The following is a 20335-nucleotide window of genomic DNA, read 5'->3' as shown; positions in this document are numbered from 1 at the left end:
ATAAATCATTTTACTTTCTTTTGTACATCAGCTGCTCTTAGACCAGATAGCCTGAGCAGACAGACATGATGTGAGTTGTCTAAAGTGAGTCTTTTCACCTGCTGTGTGTGGTGATGGTGGAGTGCTGCTTGTGGGCTCCCCTTGTAGTGGGAGCAACGATGGCTGTCCCATGTTGATACATTACTACTTTCCCTTTTTTCTGTCCATGTTATCTTTTACCCATCTCCGTCCTTTTTCTTTCTTTCCTTCGGCACAACCTATTAGTTGCTAGACAACCTGTAAGTGTTGTAGCTTGCCCGTTCGTGGCTTCATACTTGTGGACATCTACCTTTGCCCGGTGTGTTGTGACGTTGATGACTGTTCCAGTGTGTTTTTCCTTAATGTTGTTTGGGATCTTTTTCATTGCTTTGTCACATTCGTGGCAGACTAAAATGCACAGTGCTCTGCTTATTTTGAAGCAATGTCTTAAAAAAAGGGAAAGTCAAAATGTATATATGAGAAAGTAAAATGATTTCTCATTGCCAACAATGCATGCCTGTATATTGTATGTTAAGGATTGTGCCTACTAACGGATTTATGGCATGGCTTGATTTGACTGGAGTTCTCTTTGTGAAACTGCATCCTGAACAGCATTAAACTTGTGTTTGTTTCCTTCATGCTTATTGGTTGTGACTAATGTAAACTCCCCTCACGTCTCCCTCTCTTTGCAGGGCACTCGCTGAACAGTGCGGTGAGGGATACAAGTGCAATGGATACTCTACCGCTAAATGGTAACTTTAATAATAGCTACTCGCTCCGCAATGGGGACTTTGGCGACAGTGTGCAGGTAGTAGACTGCGGCCTCAGTCTGGACGATGCTGCCTTCGAGAAAATGATCATCTCCGAGCTAGTACACAACAACCTGCGTGCCTGTAACAAAAGCCACCAACAGCAGCAGCACCCAAGTTTACACCACCCGCCCCACCACCAGCAGCCTCCGCAGTACCACCACCACCATCACCACGTGGAGCGGGCTCCGCCCAAGGTGACAGTGATAGGGGGCAGCATCAGCGAAGACGACGCCATCGTAGCCGACGCTCCGTCTTTGGTGCACACTCGTAACACAGTGGGCCTCAAGCTGCACCATCAGCAGGAGCTGGAGGCGCCGCTCATCCCCCAGCGGACTCACTCTCTTCTGTACGCACCCCAGAAGAAGGTGAGGACCGATGGGGGAGTTGACACCTTTGTCAGCGAGCTGAAACCCACCAACCCTGACGATAGTCTGCAGTCCCCAAACAGAGACTCCTTGTACACTAGTATGCCTAATCTTAGGGACTCGCCGTACCCAGAGAGCAGCCCTGACGTGGTGGAGGACCTGTCGCCGTCTAAGAGGAGCGAGAATGAGGACATTTACTACAAGAGCATGCCTAACTTAGGGGCCGGACACCAGCTCCAGGCCTATTACCAGATAGGCCGAGGGAGCAGCGATGGTTACATTATTCCTATTACTAAAGAGGGCTGCATCCCTGAAGGCGACGTGCGGGAAGGACAGATGCAGTTAGTGACAAGCCTTTAAATGTATTCAGATCATCCCCAAACCTCTTCCTGCACTTTTGCAGCCCCTTCCTCCTGGAGGACACACTAGGGGAGGAAAGAGAAGTGAGGGGAAGGGTAGAGTTTGTTTTATGTTTGAGGAGAAGCCTAGAATCCCCGTCACTCACGTCAGCCATTTACAAACCTCCCCTCCCCCCATCTGCATCGCCATCTCCTTTCCCCCATAAACGTGCCACTCTCCTCATCGTCCTCGCAGACCAACAGACTTGGCGCACAGCGACGGCAGTGCAGAGTTTTAATGAGACTGTACATAAATACAGAGTCAGAATTCAATTTTAAAGAGACAAGCCAACTATGTATTTAAATGTGCTGCTGCTGTTGAATAATTGAGAAAAATTTAAGGTACGAAAAAAAAAAAGAAAAGAACAAAAAAAGAAAAGAAGGAATAATTACCATCTACATCAGATCAGCAGTTGACCCGGTCTAAAGGTTGTACATACACTCCCAAACATCCTCGTTAAATCCTGTTTCTTTTGTTTGTTTGTTTTTTATTGTAAACAAAACAACACCCCTGGACCAGGACCCGGACAATATTTGTGAAATTTCCTTATCGGACTGTTAGAAAAGGAATTCAAGGTCCTGGAGTCGTTCACCATGAAGTTTGGATTGTATAACCACTAGCAATCAAGCCCCTGGCCTTATATTTTCTCAACTGTACATTGAACTGTTGTCAAGGAAAATGGCTGAAATATATATTTTGTTGTATTGCTAGTGTAAAAATAAAAATTCATGGGAAAAAACGTAAATATGAAGAAACCTTTTAATTGCAAAATTTTACGTTTGAGAGACTATTGTGTAGAAGTTGCACATATGTTATACAGTGTGTTTATGGTTCCAACACTTCATTCATGGTAGTACGGTTGAACATAAAAAGCTTTTGAAAAGAGTGGAGGAGTCGGCAGATTTCAAAGATGCATCACCACAGTTTTTCACTTGTGAACAGTGTTTTTTGCTTAATGAGTTCCATTGATACCACCCATCGCAATATGTTTATTCAGCATTACTTTAGTAGAATGGGGGATGCAGACCCCCCCAGTGAAAGTGATTTATGCATTGCACAGTTTTTTTGTGTAATTTTGAATGAAATAGAGCTTTCTAAACGGTCACGGCAGAGTGATGGGCGGAGCAGCAGCGAGTTTCTATCATAAATGTAGTTCTTCCGCCTGGTTATGGACATTTTATTTATTAAAATCTTTCCAAAAGATAAGTGGGAAATGTGTGAATATTTTCCAGCACTGGTATACATGCTGTACTGTAGCTCATGTTTTTTATGTAAACATGTTACCAAGGGGCTCATCACTTAAGACTGATGTAAAGTTCAACACTTGTTTAACAAATAAAATAAATGTGAGATTTTTTGTCAAATGCCAGTTGCTCTTTAATGCTTTCTGTTTTTGGTACTATTTGAAAAAAAAAAATGAAAAAAAAGAAACAAGCTTAATTATCTTTGCTATGGACAAAAAAATACACTTTTGACTCAGGTTATAAGTAAAGTCCCGAGCACCTTGAAGGTAAATTGGTGATTTATTTTTCCCTCTGGGATTTATTTGCTTTTTATTTTTTTGTTCTGCTTTTCTTCAACCGCTGCAGTGTAGAGCTCATTTCACCGTATGTGTTAGAGAAGCCAAATCTTTCCATGTGATTCAAAGATGAGAAACTCAGGTAGGAAAATTGCATTGTAAATGTTCCTCTGTGTGGTTGTAACACTAATAAAGGTTCAAAATGTCACTGGTTCACAGCATCGTCCACTTAGTATATTATTGAATGAGTACTATAGTCCTGGCACCATTAAGAAGCCCGGCGCGTTAGGAACCTTGTCTTTAATGCCACGTAGGAGTGGAAACCCGTCCATGGACCTAACAAGGGGTCAATGTTACACTTGGCTGCGGTTGTAGAAATATATTATGTATAATATGTCCGCCTATGACACGTATTTGCTCTAATTACTGCCTGCTGCTGCCGAAGCCCACAGTCAGTTCCTGTGCGGCTGTATGCCTCAGGTAGGCTAATGCTAATTTCTGAAGCATTTTAATATCACACCAGAGTGACAGCTCTCTGCAGGGGGGCTAGAAATTGCACTGTTTAGCATTTGGTATTAAAGGAAATGACTCAGAAGTTAACAACAACAACCAAAAAAAAAAGCACTTTATGACAGAGCCGGTGCACATAATGCTGTGTGGGCTGCGTGTTGTTTTGACTATTTTTTTTTTTTTAACAATTATGTGACATTCTGTGCAATTATCTGAGGCTTCGGATCGTCACAAAGCAATTTTTTCTTTTTTTTTGAGATCTCACCAAGTGTTGAAGTGATTGTTGACTGTGGAAATGGCAGACTTAATGATGTGCATGATAATGAGGAGCAGAAACCGATTTCCGTCCTGTATTGTACAACATGCAGCCACATTCAACTGTCTGAGAACAGGTATATTTTTTAAATTATATTAAATAAGAAATATTCTGCTAAACAATTATAAATCACATTTGAAACTGGAACAAAATTAACAATAATGATGCTCAGTAGGGTGCCTACCTTCGCCAAGGCCCAACAGTTCCCTTGTGAATCCATGTATAAATTCACCAGATCTGGATTATTGGATCTGCATCAAAATGCACACAGTCATAAATATCAGTACTATGAATATGTTTTAAATTTTTTCATCTAGGTCCATGAATTATTCTCTGAGAAATCAATAAAAACGTTGAAAAACACCCTATCTCACAATGATAAAGAAAGTGTAAAAACAATCCCATGATGTGTTCCTGATACGGATGTGCACCAAAATTTAAACGATTCTTCCCTGAGCCACATCACACCCTTCCTCCAGGTTTAGTAATAATCCGTCCAGTAGCTTTTGTGTAATACTGCTAACTATCAAACAAACACAGATAAAACCAGACATACACAACGGAGGTAATAAGCCAAACCACAAAAAACATATCAAACTATTCACTGACGTAAAAACATTGAGGAGAAGTAACGCGCTGCAGGTTTGTCTTTGTTCTCTGACGATAAATCCCTCTCCACCTCTCACCAGCTTTATCTCATCACCTGAAATAGAAAAGTAAAGAGTCAGTCTCAGACAAACAAATAACTGCCCCTCCCCCTCTTCGTCACCCCTCTCTCTAACTGCTCTCTAACTTTATTTTCATTATTAAGTGCAGGGAAATATGATCCTCGCATCGGCTATTTGTCTGCGACAGGGAATGTGGACTCGGCACCCTCTGGCTTTGCGTGTGGTCCTCTCACCGTGCAGGAGCCTCTCTAATTCACCATCTATTGCTCAGGGAGAGACTTGCCCTTTGTCAAACATTGATTCAGAAGTAGGCCAGGAGCCGAGGGGCCGAGAGCTCGAATGCTCCCACAGAGGAGCGAGTCAGCCCCTGGAAACCGAGCGGGAGAACACTGTCAGCAGAAACGGGGAGAAACTGCAAAAGACTATTTGTGATTGTCAAGTCAGAAGTAATTTTCAGGATCCAAGGAATTTCTGTAGGATATGATGCAAGTGCATGAAAGAAGTTTTTTCTTTTTGATGAATTCATTTATTTTTTCTCCAAAATCCCCAAATGCTCTGAAGCTAAATGTTTCCGTCTCCTGTCTGTGAGACGGGAAAAAACAATAAAGCTTTTCCTAAAAGCACTTTTGGTATTTTGGTCACACAGAGATTTCATAAAAAATTCATTAGATTAACTGTGACAAGCTTCATAAACTTAAATTAAACAACCATTATCTGCTTTTAATTAAAGATCATCACCACATTTCTGACTTTTTAATTTGACACCCCCACATTTGAAAAAACAAGAATGAATGCTTCAGTGTATTTTGTAAGCCTCAAACCCAAATAATTTAATATGTGGTTTAAAAATATACTGTGTTCCTACAAGTCCTCATTCATGCATTTGTTAAAAAGTTCGGTTTAAGAAGTTTTATTTCAAACACTTGGGAATTTGTCTAAGGTTATCGATAGCGGCTGCAATATAGTTTCCGCTGCAGCGACTCCTGTGAACGCAGAACAGTGCCAATTATAGATGCCATCAACGTGGATGAAAGCAGTTGTGTACATGCAAAGGAAAACCTCTCAAGCCACAAACAGTATAACTGGCAGCGCAAAAGTAACTTCCCAAAGTCTTGAAGTCAAAGGGGACCCTTTAACTGCTCACGCTTTTCTTCCCGCTGCCTCTTTTGTCCTGTCCCCAACTTCAAATGTGCAGATTTGTGGCCCATGGGCGACTTAGATCCGGTCCCGTTGAGGTGAAAAATCCAATTAACCTGCAGCTCCAACTGCCTCCGTTATAATCCCTTCCCATAATTATGAAATTACCAGATGCAGGATTTCAAATGAAAAAAGGATGAGAGCGACTGGCTCAGAAAAAAAGATGAAATAAAGCGTTCCCTGCCAGTATACAGAGTTCCAATTTACCTCAAGGGGGGAACAGCTAATTCTTCTGACTGGGTTTTAAGGTGAGACCTGCAAAAGCCCTTGTAATCAGAATAAGAAATATCCCAACAAAAACATCAGGAGGCCTGGATCTTCAAATAGTCATTGAGATAAATGGATGGGCTCCTGCTTGTTTTGCATTTAGACGTTTAAAGGGACAGTATAAATACACAGAATGTCTAGACCTTGACTATGAGACACTCTGGGATCTTTTTTAGGAGGAGTAAACCTTCTATAATTAGGACTAAATAATAAAAGGTTTCTTGATACATTATTTGTTCGTGAATTTAAAAATAATTGTGTTTATCTTAAAGTCTAAGAAGACATCCATTCATCTATTATCTGTACTTATTATCCTTGGAGGGTCGGGGGGGGGGGGTCGGAGTTAATCCCATCAGACATTAAGTGAGAGACGTACCACACCCTGGACAAGTCACCAACGTATCACAGGGCCAACTAACACAGACAAACCACTATTCACATTCACCTAATGTCAATTTAGAGTCTCTAATCAACCAAAACCCTGAATCTGCATGTGCCTGGACTGAAGAAGCTGTCGGACCTGGAGAAAACCCACCCAGACTCAGGGAGAAGCCACGAAGTCCACACAGAACGACCCTGAACCACGTTCTGGTTCCTGCCATGAAGTGACAGAGCGACCCACTGTACCACCGTGCCGGCCCCCTAAGAATGTTGCCTTGCTGCGCTGTTGAAAGACTTGAAGGACTTTTTACTTAAGTTATGCACTTTTAAAAAAGACTGCTTTTGTGTATTTGGATTCATACTTTGTGTTTAACCATTCCTCTGCCTCAGTTTAATTAATTTCTTGTGATCCCTTATGTTGTGTCATGTCCTGCTTTATCTTGAACTTCACTTCCTGTGTTGGTCTGATGTGTCACACCTGTGTCTTTCTCCTCCGGCAGTTATATCGTCTCTGTTTCCCTCTTGTTTTGGTCACTTTGTGTTCTTGCACATGGATTCTCCTCATGTTTCACATTTCTTTCATGGTGCTGTTTGCCTGACCCTGAAAACAGTACATCTGTTTTGTTTCTTCTCATTAGATTCATTAAACTAGTACAGTTCACGATCTTGAATGAGCTGCTAGCTTGGCCTGTTTTTACGCTCTGGAGCTACTCCAGAATTATTCCTTGTCCACAATATATTGTCACTGTTTATTGCCTGTGTGCTGGATGTTGTGAGCAGATGTTTTTATTTACTCTATGGAGCAGAGTGAAGTCAGTAAACTTTGTGTTCATCCCACCTGCTCTGTCTGCAATGAAGATTTTATATTCCATGTGTTTCATAAAATGAAACTGTATTTGCTTTTTTACCGTGGGTGTTCGGTGTGTGGCTTTTTATATACGTCTGTTAACCAACAGACTCAAGTTGCTAAAAAAGTAAGTGATTCTGTGAATGTTGTTTCCATGACAAAGATCAGCATCAGTCCAATATGGTGAAATCAAAATATTGTAATTCACAAAATGATTTGGCCGAGTTTGACCCAGTAGCTGAACACTGCTGTAGTTCATCCGAAGACAAAACACAAGATATGGGTTCCACATACAGACAGACTGAAACTGAAGTTTGTGGGAATGGTCGGTAGATTCACCTTCACCAGCCTCAGCTTCTGTGCCTGCATTAAGTTCCTAGCTAAACATGACAAATATACAGTAGGTTAGTATAGTCGTATATAAGAAGACCTACTGTGTCCTGTGTTTGGAGGCCAGAGCCTGTTGGAAACATTTCAACACCGAGCTACTGTAGTAAGTGAAACAAGTAATTTAATTTTCTACTATTAATTTTTACTTTTTCAAAAAACAAACGGTTTAAAACCTCCTGTAAGTAGAACACATTACCATCCCTGGGCCTGTTGAGCCACGTCGAGACGGAGAATATATTTAGATCATTTTTGTTTCGCCAGTTAGAGAAGTTTAACTACCCCCTCTCTCCAATATTATTCACTGACTCGTTAAGTCCATACAATTTCCTGCTAATAGATGCAGCACTTTAAACATAGAAATATCTACTGCAATGTTATTTGATAGTGTTCCACACTCGCATGTTATGCAATGAGTTACACATTGTTTCTCAGTAAACAGGATTAATGCTTCCTGCTCTTCCTGAGTTCAGTTCCTTGGCTGCAGAGACTCCATCTCATCAGGAAATCTAACATTTGTATGATAAACTCATTGGCACTTGCCGTGGGGAAGCCTCGGGCAATAACGATGGGATCTCCTGCTGTGTACAAGCTTCTGCAGGCCAGTATAGATAACTCCCACTCACACTTCACCTACTGTACGCCCAGGCCCATTCAAACTAACCCATTATGCTGCCGAATTCTCACCGCATCAGTATCTACGCTCATCATTCAGCGGAGAAGAGAGGAAACATTTAAGAACTTAATGGCTGCTCACCTCAGCCTCTCGACTGCACTTCTTGAGGGTAACTGCTTCCATTTTTACTCTGAAAGAGCTGTTATTTTAATAAGCACTCACAAATTTAAACAGGCTAGCAAATATCTGAACATGTGCTATAATACAGCCAGCAAGTTCGCACAAGTTTCATTACTTTTCACAGTGTTATTGTGGCAGATTTAGGATGCACCGTAAAAAAGGCTCAATAATCAATGTGTCAATATCAAAAAACTGTGGAAGCTTCAGTTTGTCCATTTTAGAAAATTAAGTTTTAAGTTAAAGGTCTCTTTCTGAGTTCAAAGTATCTTCGGACTTCAGATTCTCCTCTGCTCTCTAAAGTAAAACTTATCTAGATATTAAGTTAAGTAAAGGAGGATTAATAATATGTAAAACCAACTCATATGCTTCAGGAAAAATAATCATAAATTATTCAAAGCTCTGAAGTATTTTGTGTAAGTCTTGTGAAAACTTTTAATTGAATATGTTAATTTGTAGATTGTAACTGTTGATGCCATCTTGATGTAGAAATATGCACATTTTCTATTTAAGATGATCAAGGCGTCAATATCTATTGATTGTACTTTGGTCATGTCTCATTGAAACACCTTGACTGGGAACTGAAGTCATTCACACTGTGAAATACACGGGATCCATAAAGCAGGCCCTGGTACTGTGTTTATAATTGATAAGTAGAGGGAAAACAGTTGTAACCTTGAGTAAAGGTGTGCATTGTAGCTGAATATTGATTCCGAGTTCCCTAGCTGGTGGCAAAGGTGCAAGTCGACTATGAAAACAAGATATAAAATATATTATGAATGTTTCAGTCGGACTGCAGCGCCTCATTAAAATTCAGAGGGGCCTTTGCAGAGAAACCTTGTCATGCTAATTCTGGCCAAGTGGTCCCACAGGGTCCCAGCAGCTGTGAGTGAGCGTATACATAACTCCAAGAACATTCTTTTTATCTGTGATCTTTGTCATATTACTCTCATTGCCTTTGTGTTGTCATTGTCCTATTTGTATAGTAGTTTATCTTTGTCATATAGCTGGTTAAGACACTAGGAATTCACAAACTCCCTCTACCGCTTCTCATTTGAAGGAGCACAGAAGCCGGAAGGATTTTCTCTACAAGCATCTTTTCTTTGCACAATTAGTCGTGATTCCACATGTTTTGAAAATAGCGAACCTCCCCTTGTGTACGCAACTATCCAAGTTCAGGTCAGTTGTTTCATTAATGAAATAATCACCTCGTTGATAAGCTCAAATACTATTAAACCCAGACCCAGAGCAATGAAACAGGAATACACGAACCCACCTGGGAAGCAGAAGGCGACAGAGGAACGTACAGCACACTATGTACTGTATGCTGTATAATTTAATGTCTACTGAACCGACGGGTCAGTTCCAATATAGCCTGAGTGAAGTGTAGTGAGATCTAATCTTGTTTCATTTTATTAAAATGAGAATGCATTTCAAGAAATCAATCGCACTTTTCTGATTCATAGCAGCAGTTTATTCAACCACGGTGAGCAGCACCAGCACACATCACTGCTGCGTCGGCTGACTGCTGTATTTGCAAATATACATTTGATTGAAGGCAAATGTGTTTCTCCCTTTTGTCTGCATGAGTTTTCTCTGGGTACTCAGGCTGCCTACCACACTCCAAAGACATGCAGATTGGATTTAGGTTAATCGAGCACTCTTAATTGACTGTAGGTGTAAATGTGAGTCTGAACGGTTGTTCATCCATATTAGTACGGTTTAGTTTGAAAACGGTGCTTTCACACGGGACACGGGAAGCATTTGGTTGTTTAGCTGCAAAAAGAGCTAGCTTCCTATACATTGTAAAATGCAGAATTTAACTACACAACAGCTGTTAGCAAAGACAACAGGGTCAGCAGCGCTTGTACTTGATTCTCCATGTTGCGTACCACCCTGGTAGCAGAGGCTAATGCTGGTTGTTTTCTTCCGGAAGAGGGTCATGTGATAGGAGCCTGATGACTTGGCGATGGCTACGTAGTGACTGAAAAGACCCAATCAGCAAGCGGATGTGAGTGTCTTTGTCATCATTTCCAAACGTCTCAGTTTTAGCGGCTCTACGCTGTAGCCTATGTTGGTTCTACGCTGGAGACCTGTTGAGGGTTTTCTCTCGATCAAAGTCAGCTGCTGGCTCCTGCTCCTCCCGCAGCCCTAAAAAGAACAAGCGGTATATATGATGGATGGATAACAAATATGGAAAAACAACCTCATATGGACTAAATGTAGATCATGTAAGACTGTTAATAAATGATATGTCCTGCACTTGGGAGCAAACCTAGAATAGCTCTACAAGTTTGATTCGATTTTGTATCATGAAGCTGTATGAATATGTATTTAACAGATTGTTTTGGAAGTGGTGGGATGGTGCTACAGGAGAGAAAGCCAAGCACGACTGCTTTGTTTCCCTCTTGAAGGAAAGCCCTGAAATCCATCCACAGTACATTTCTTAGCTGATGAAATTACTGGCATGACCTTTAGAGCGTCCCCTGTTCAACTTTTAACGTCTGATGTCTCACAAATGACAAAAAGATGTCTTGCCAATCACGTAAATTACATCTCGGATTCAATGGATCACGTTGCAGATAGGAAGGGAGAGGAGCATTATGTTGACTGAAAAAGGGAGGACAAGCAATTAATGATATCTGAGCAGGGGTTTCATATCTCCAACAATCAAAATAGATTTGGATGATCAGATGGTCTAATGTCAGCCGAGCTTCCGCCTTCCCGACCATTTCTCCGCTCATACAGACGGGTAAATTGCTTTGAGCTTATTTGTGATAATCATAGTATTGACACTAGACGGTATGAATGGTGGCTATTATATGTTCTAGCAGAAGCCCCGGAAATAGACTTTTAATTTGAATGTATTTCAATAACATTGAGTGTAATGGATTATGGTGGCTCTGCCGCCTGATTGATTAGTTTCACTCTTTATGTACAGTGAAAGTCTGGCCGCCGCTGCAAATGTCCTAACTGGGGAAGCATTTTAATGACTGTGGCTCGACTGCAATTCAATGCATGAGTCTGCAGTGCAGCCATTATGGTAAATGCTCTTCGCGCTGTCTGTCTTGTGTAAACCTACGATATTTCCTCCCTGGACATGAGCTGTTGCGATGCATTAACGCAGAGCCAGCGGGATCCCAACAGATGTTGAATGGTTGTTATTGTCTTGAGTACATCGGCGCTTTTCAGCTTGAAGGTGATATGAAGTAGGAACCGCATTACGACCCACTTTGAAGTTATAGCTTACAGCTGTGGCTGGCAGATCAGTGGAATGAGATCATCAGTATATCTCTATATATATAGAGAGAGATATATACTTGGAGGGATCATAGGGTGGCCAATATTGGTTGGCCCCCGCCCCCCCACAAGGTTATGCGCCTAAATTCCAGAGGCCACAGAGTCCAAACTCCAGATGCTGTCACTGAATTGTGGTTTGTTATGAACACGGAAACTGTGCTTTAAGTGGGATCATTTCAACAGCATGACTGCCAATCATTATTTTTGCATGAAGTTTTTGCAGTCACTGATGCCAGGCTGAGATTTGTTTGGGGACAGAAACACTAAGCTGCTTTCATTTGTATTCACAGGGCAGCTCCAGTATCTGCGGGGTCTGTCTTTATGTGGCCAGTGTGCCAGCAGCACTGGAGGACAACCAGATGCAGAGAATAACAAGTAGAGCTGAGGCTACAGCCAAGGTATCAACATGTGTCATCTGGATAGACGTGTCAATTTAAGTGTACCGCTGCAATGTGTTGTGCCTTGAGCTGCGCTCCCTGCATTAATTTCCTGTTGTCTGAGTTCAGAGTGTTTGTCACCCGGTGTCAGTCACACTGCCGGTTTCTCTCTCGCTGCTCAGGGACCTCGCCGTGGTTCCAGGAAATGCTGTTTCCCCCTTAACAGTACACTGGGTCACTTGGTCGATAGTGGCAGAGGTTCCACTGGGGTCAGGGCGGCTGACAGGGGTGCCCACTGTCGCCGCTGCATGATAAATGCTCAGAGGAGTTCCAGCCGGAATCCGAACACTCCTGCAGGAAGAGAGGATGTCGAGACATATGAGTGAGGGAGGAGGTAAAAGGTGATGGTGCAGAGGAGAGTGGGCAGATGTAAGAAGAATTTCTTTTCCTCACAACTCGGCTGTGATCAACACATAATGACCCCGTGAAGGCATGAGGCTCGTGGCCGGACAAGACAAAGGCCCACTTGATTGAAAGAGAACTGCAGATTAACCAGGCCCTCTGTATATATTTGCTCAGAGGCATCAATCAACAGTGGATGGACTACTCTGAATATTAAGCAAGGTGATTATACAGCACTGAAACCTCACTCGCCTTGGGGATTCTGGCGTTGAACTGGTTTACAAGCAAATTGTCAAAAATTCTAATTGATATAACAACACCAAATTGTAAAATACACTAGTAAATCGGTGAGTCATCCGTTTTATTTACTTACAATTTTTAAACTTCCATGAAAACCTGATTTGATTAAAGGCCTTGTTTAGCATCTGGGAAAAATCAGAATCTGCTGAAAGGTAAAAAACATGTTGGTATTTGATTTACTTTATCAATCAAATAATCAAGCTTTATTTAAATAGGAACTTTTCAAACACATCAAATGCAACTCAAATGGCTTTACAATACGTAGGATGTTAAAAAGGAGTTAAACACTGGGATTTAGTGATTAGCACAGCAAAGTCATCAATAAAAACAACAAATAAAGCGAAGATGATAAAAGATATATAATCAATCACACAAACATTTTTTGTAAAAGAAATTAGTGATAAAATATGCAAAACTTTGAATAAATAAACAAAAATAACTAAATTCCAGTTTCATTAACCTTGATTTTTTACAAATAAACTGAGAAATCATTGATATTTCAGGTCCGAAAACATTTTGTATTTTAATTGAAATATTTTAGCAGCATCACTGTGCCCTTAAAACTATCATAAAGAAATATGCTGTTTTATGGACATATGTAATCATTACCTCGACCAGGGAGGTTTTGTTTTCAGCAGCAGAACCAATTACATTCTGGTGCAGATCCAGATCAGGGGGCGGATTTTTGTTGATTTCTCGGAATAATTCATGGATCTTGATGTTTAGTGGACTGATTTATGAGTGAGTGCATTTTGGTGCAGTTACAAGTAAAAAATCTGGATCCATTGAATTTAAATGTGTTTTCATACGGGGACCGTTGGGCCTTGGCGGAGGTTTGTGCTCCACTGAGTGTCATTCTACTAGTATAGATAATTTTATGTCTGACATTAATAACCAAAGGAGGCTCTTCCCACTGTTAATATTCAGTCTAAGTTTTTGGTAGCCACTAAAATATGCTCCACAGTTGACATTTAGTATCGTGAATTACTGTGTGTTCACCTTTACCCAACAGCTGTCGCCACAACTCATTTTATCTCAACACCCAATGCAAACTGGTTCACGGTGAAGGTAACAGACAGTAAATAAAAGCGGTGTGTGACAGCCGGCTCAGAACAATTTACTATACTTGTAAAACACGACATCATAAACCTGCCTACCTAAGAAAACACATTGACTCATAATATCTATATAATTGGCCCAGATTTGTAATCTGACACCTCTCGGAGCTAGTTGCTATTTGACAACGGGCACGATGGTGAAAAGGTATCATTTTAGCACATTCTGTAATTAACCTCATGAATATATATTGGTTTGTGAGTTTTTCCAGCATCTTAGATTTTCACCTTTTGCAACTGATCAACACCCTCAGTGGCATCTCTGGGTTACTTAGCCACATCTCAGTGAAAAACTGCTGACTTACCCTCTCATGGAAACACCACATTACCCTATATGCAAAAAAACGACTTTGTCTAACAAGTGAGCCAAATCTCTCCAGATAAAGTTGACGTACTGAGGCAGCGTCGCTCTCAAAGTTCCTTGATGTCTCCTATTGACAGACAATGATCGTTTAAAATCCGCCTCACGGGATTGGACCGCTCACAGTGATGGCGATGGCTGCTAATTGGGGTCATATACTCCCTGCTTAATTCCCCAGCCTTTACAATATCATGCACATGGTATCAAGAGTCTACTCGGAGGTAATCTGGAGAATCCATTTCATCCTTTTAGAAAAAGCTGACAGCAGTCCACTCGCCACTTGTCGTAAAATATTTGCAAGAGAAAGAATTAGCAGGGATTAGGACGTGAATCTTGTAACAGTGCAAACAGGTGACGGGGAGTTCCTGCAACCTGTTCCAGAAAAATGAAACTGCAGAGTGGATTAAAACGCATTACAGGCCTAATTCAGTGTTTCACTGCACCTGAACATTTCTGTGTCCTGCTGCCTTTCTTGTCCTTTTATGTTTCATTATGTGATGAATATTTGAGACAAAGGGGATGGGGGGGGGCCTAAGGTTTCATTATTTGTGAATTTCTGACATTTCATTGTGGTTAAGATAAAAGTCACGACTTTACATCCTTCAACATCAAAGCTTGAGCTTGTCTGATTAAACGTAAAGTTAAGGATTTTGAGACATTTTATTCTGTATTTTGTAGTTCACAAAAAACTGATTTGTGTTTTCAGTTTTCAACAATTTGAAGGCAAAAGGTTCTAATTCTGTTCATGCTGATCCTACAACATATATACTCCACTCAGATGGTTTAAGTTGTTTTGTCCTGAGGAGAGTGAAGTGTGCTTGTAGAATTCAAACTAAAGAGTTATCAACAGGCCATTCTCCTCCTCCTCCTCCCTAAGATATATGCCAGCACTCAATTTCTTGGGGACTAACGACAAGAAGAATCCATTTTCTTTGAGACCTTCTTTAAATCCTAAAGTTTTAGCAAACTAATCTGACAGTGACCAAAAAAATAAAATAAAAAATACACTATCCCTGAGATGTGGCTGTCTCAAACAGCCCCAGAAATCACTTCTGGCTCATTCACCTCAGATCTTAGCCCTCTCAGTGTCCAAAACCTCCAGATTCTCCTTGATATCTTTGAATCACTGTCTCTCTTATCAAACACCTACGGCTATGTGGCTTCCGTGATACTGTAGCTCCCAGCAAGCTATTTTCAGAAACATTGTGTGAAGTCTCCTCAGCAGAATCGGACAGAAAACGGGCCGGAATGAGAGCAGAGGAAGAATATTGATGTTGTTTCAAGTTTTATTTGTCATGTGCGACTTAACACAGGGTCAACAGTACAATGAAAGGTATTCGACTTTGCATTCAAAGCCATTTAAGGTTAATATTTTTACTATTAGTGAAGCTGCTAATTAGTTTCACATCCAGGTTAATCAAGCCGCTGAGAACAACTTCACAATGTAAAGTAAATAGCCAGTGAGGAATATCAGTCTGGGTGAGCAGAAAAATAATTCCAAATAATATTATCACTGTGATACTTTAATTAGCATTAGATTAGAAATAGGATTAGATGAGAAGTTAAGTGCTGATGTAAGAGACAGTACAAACCCAAGGTGCTTAACATTTCTACCACAGTTTTATTATTACAAATATCATTATTACCTACATTCACTTCGAATGACATTAAATTACACTTCCACTAAAGCAACAGTTTTTTTTCAGTGTTCAGTTTCGCAATGGGGACGACAGCCAGTCACAAATGACTTTGCTCTTTTCAAAATTTAGGAGGAAGGAATCGAATGTTGAAGCATTTGTCTTGTGACTTGCAGTGATTTTCGGCTACAAATGTCTGCACCAGGGCTTCATATTTTTTCCCGGAAAATGAGACTTTCTCTGTTCTGGGGGCAGAGGCACTCTATCCTGGGAATCCGGCAGGAAATTGATTTTCTTTTTAAGGTATGACTTCAGATACCGTCACGACGCATTGGTCATATTTTAAATGACACACAATGTAATGAGCAGATATATGCATGTGGGTTCCCAACGTGCTTTGTGTTTTATGTACGATTCGGTTTGTTGCATCAATAATTATTATGACAAAAGGAAAGATTCATGTTGGTAGACATGGGAATAAACAATATAAACTTTTCATGCAGCTTGAACTTTGCGGCAGCTGTGAGAGGTATTATGATCACGACCGTCTTTCTTTGGCGCTGCTGTGACATATGTGCATTTTCCCATATTGTGAAAAGAGGATCAATCATACGTTGGCATTTCTGCTTGTGCAGGGTAGTGTTTTGAATCCTTTCGTCAGCTGTCACCTTCAGTTTTGCCCTGCTGAGATTCCAGATGTTGATCAAAGCCACTGTTCTAGGCAACCCACTGTCGAGTCTGGCAATTGCATCCATGCCATAGGGTATAAAGGTTTTATGCAAAGTATTGTACTGGGGAATAGGGATATGTATTTTGCACATATCAGCCCTGTTTGGTTTCTGCTTAAAATGAATGTATATAAATGTATCTTTCCTGATTTCCAATTATATTTCCTAGTAAACAGAATGTTGGAATTGGATTCCCGGAAATCCTGTTTTCACCAGTTTAAACCAAAGTCTGCGCGATGCTAACAAGAGAATACAGTCAGTCCTCATTAGTATATTGAGAAAAGCAGGAGTGAGTGTATGTGAGCCTGTGTTTGGAGCTGTCACGGAACAAAGATGAGCGGGAGGATTGGGTCACAGCGAACCCACAGAGAAGAGTGCAGGGGGCAGAGGGCAGAGGGGGAGGCTAATGTGGAAATGGAGTGTCATTGTGTTTCACCTTAATTAGCCAGAGTCGCCACACATTCTCCCCCAGCCTCGGTGTAGTTAAGTGCCTCAGCTGCTGCCTCACATAATGATAAAGTGGAGAGAAACAGGGCGACACTTGCCTCGGGAGGGACTGATTGTTGGGTATTATCATTCCTCATCAGTCATTTATTAACCTTTTTTATTACTGAAGGAAAAAAACCTTCAGTAACGTGAGGTTTCATGTAATGTTTCAAAGTCAAAGGTTAAAACCGCAGACTACTTGCTGAAATTGTTTGCTTGAAATATATCAGGACTGGTTGTGTTACATGGTTGTTCTTTGGCTCCTTGGATAACAATCTCACAAACGGCTTTCTGTGTGTAATGAGCTAATGATCTGATCTTTTATTAGAGAGTCAACTGTGAACGTAAGGGGAGACATCCTTTGTCGAGTTATTAGTGTTGGATCTCCGATGAGTTCACACAGACACACACACGTGTCTTTGCCAGCTGTGAAGAGATAGATTGCACTAGACCTGCTTGTCAGATACTTTATTAACATTAAAACCAATCACTGTTAGTGAGAATGTGTCAGGTTTTCAATGTACTCTGGTGCATGTTGAATTGTTGTTTTAATGCCACAAATTATCCACAGTTTCAACATTATGTCCAAGGCTTCCATGATTTTTGCTTTGGAGATACCGACTGAAATAACCATGCTAACCGGCTAGCCTCAGCCCGTACCATCTCATTAAATCACTGTTTACCTCTAGAGGTGATAGTGAGTCAGACTGCAGCATCCATTTTGTGCAACATGACAGGAAGACGTAGCGCTGCACAGAGCTGACCACTTTCTCACCTTGGTTTGTGGTAATGAACAACACTTCAGAGATTATTTTCAAATACTTCTTGGCGACTCTGACAAACAAGAAAAAAAGTAAACAACAAAACAGACATCAAGTCATTGAGACGACTTTGAGACAGTTGCAGGATGACGAAACCCAGCTTTTCCTTTTTTGTACATTTATTTATCCTGTTTTTTTATGGCAGAGCGTTTTATTGCTGCAGCTGTTGTTTTCCATGTCATTTGTATTAAGGGAAGAGAGAGCATCCTCTCCCACCATTGGCAACTCTGACACTGCTGTGATTTATCATCTCTGTGAATAATTCGCAAAAACATTAGATGTCTCTCTCTCTGTTGAGATAGACTGGTGTAAAGTTCCTCATTTAAGACGACCCGTGGGATGCTGAGGACAGAATCTCTTTCAGCGAGATCGCTGTAGGCTGAAGCTACGGTCGGTTGCTCTGGACCGATCATCATTAGCTGTTAGTTTTATACACCAAAAAACAAGGCTCTCCAGTAATGAAAAGTTGTGTTTCCCACAGTTGCCAGCATAAAAGTACAAGTAAGGTATTTTGCCGGCATTGGCAGCGCGATGTGTCATGAAACTGTAATCGGAAGTGTATTTCAAAATGACATGAAAATGTTTGTGTGGACAGATATGCAGACCTCGTCCTCAAGCTGCTGGGTGTGTTTTTCTTTATTTGCATTGCCGCATAGATAAATCACTTGACACCTTTATAGTTTGTGCTTTGGACTACAGAGAATAGCTTTTTCTGGAGGAATGCAGTACCTTTGTGTGCATAACCCTGTGCTAGTCGATTTATCACCAGACAGTAATTTAAGTAATTAGGCCAGTGATAAATCTAATTTTTTAAAAAGGTTCAGGGACAATTGTGTTATTGAACAGAAGTTCAAACACTGTGTTATACATAGTGCAGCAGTGCCTGCAGGGCGTAAATGTTATTTATCTTTAGCCTTTTAGCTTTTTTGTTAAATCAAGTTGTGGGTGTGGTACTTCCATCAATATACAAAAATGTTTTTGTTTACATTTTCCAGCTTTATTTAAAATACATGTATACAAATTCATTTGTTTCACTTTATAGCTGTTTGTGTTCAGGCAAATGAAAGTGAATATTGTGTTTTGTTTGGCGAAGCAAGATCGTATATCGGCTCAAGGGTTGTATCAGAAATGCTCTTTTTTCCTACCCTATGTTTTGGAGGCAATTCGTGGATACAACAGTGCTGATCTCCTCTGAGGCGTGCCCCAGATGAAACAAAGCATACACCTCAATAGGTCTCCATGGGACCGGCGGCTATTTGACTGGCTTTTGGAAGATTGACAAGTGAGCATTATTTTTCACAGGAAAGTGGCAGGCAGTCCCTTATGTGATATGGAGGCATGTGAAGGCTTGCTCTCTATCTTTCTCTCCATGTGTCTTTCTCTTTTTTAACACCTCTGCTATTCAAACTGGCCTCTGAGCATTTAAATGATCAGAATTCTGCAACATGGCTGTCTGCCCCCGCGCTGTCAAATTTGGACGGATATGTTTCAGCAAGTGAAAGAGGTAGACATGGATGATACACATACACTACACAGACCCGTACACTCACACACACACACACACACACATTTGCCCAAGTCCGGCGTCACTCCTCCAGACAGGCAAACGCCTCTCGGCGTACCCGGCAGTTGAGCCGGGCAGAAAAGTGGAAAAATGTGCTCCTCAGTGGAGATGCAGTCAGTCATGCAGCTGTCCAAAACCAGCAGCTATCTTTTCAGTGAGAGAGTAGAGGGCAAAAGGCCAAAGTCTTTTTATTCAACTTTCACTCATTCATCAACCATAGAATCGAAAGTGATCTTATAATCGTACGGTTCAAACAGGAAATAACTACATTAATAACCTCAATAGTTTTGTTAAATTCCCATTTCCAGATTCAAGAATGATGATGTTCATAAATGGTGTTTTATTGGTTTAAGGACAACAGACCAAAGATGATGTAAAAGAACCAAAAAGATTTGATAGAAAAACACACATTTTAGGAGATTTGTGATTTGTGACACTAATCCCGTATTTTGTCTTGTCCTTCAAAACAATCTCCGAATACAATTTTTAAGTCGATCTCTGTAAGAACATATGTGACTGTTCCCAAAATGAGATGGTCACACAAATGACCAATCGTACAGTCATATGACATAAGACAACACAAATATGTACATGGATCTAAACTGGTTGTCACTGTCAACACAGACAGATTAAAGATAATAAGAAAATAAATAAGATCCAGGCAGTCATTGTTATTGACAACACCATAGTGTGCCTCTAGTGAGCCGGAGCTCGCCAATTTTCAGGAAAATAAGCACAATTTAGTCATCAAGGCGAGATCTGTCT

General features: G+C 40.9%; 1 protein-coding gene across 21 annotated transcripts in view; it reads left to right on the top strand.

Moving 5' to 3' along the window:
• Window positions 1-3331, top strand: part of adgrl2a (adhesion G protein-coupled receptor L2a) — a 99634-nt gene extending 96303 nt beyond the window's left edge. For 8 of the 21 annotated variants that reach the window (XM_034582627.1, XM_034582616.1, XM_034582610.1 and 5 more), the window contains one exon: window positions 711-3331. In XM_034582627.1, coding sequence (XP_034438518.1) covers window positions 711-1555 — 845 coding nt within the window. In that variant the 3' untranslated portion in view covers window positions 1556-3331. Of the gene's footprint in view, window positions 1-31; window positions 85-710 lie in introns of those variants that run through there. The other 13 variants (XM_034582633.1, XM_034582611.1, XM_034582612.1 and 10 more) reach the window with 6 other exon arrangements.
• The last annotated feature ends 17004 nt before the right edge of the window (window positions 3332-20335 follow it).

This window comes from Hippoglossus hippoglossus, chromosome 4 (genome assembly GCF_009819705.1).
Source record: "Hippoglossus hippoglossus isolate fHipHip1 chromosome 4, fHipHip1.pri, whole genome shotgun sequence".
Lineage (NCBI taxonomy): Eukaryota > Metazoa > Chordata > Actinopteri > Pleuronectiformes > Pleuronectidae > Hippoglossus > Hippoglossus hippoglossus.
Note: the sequence above shows the minus strand (reverse complement) of the source record. Positions and strands in the feature narration are given on the sequence as shown.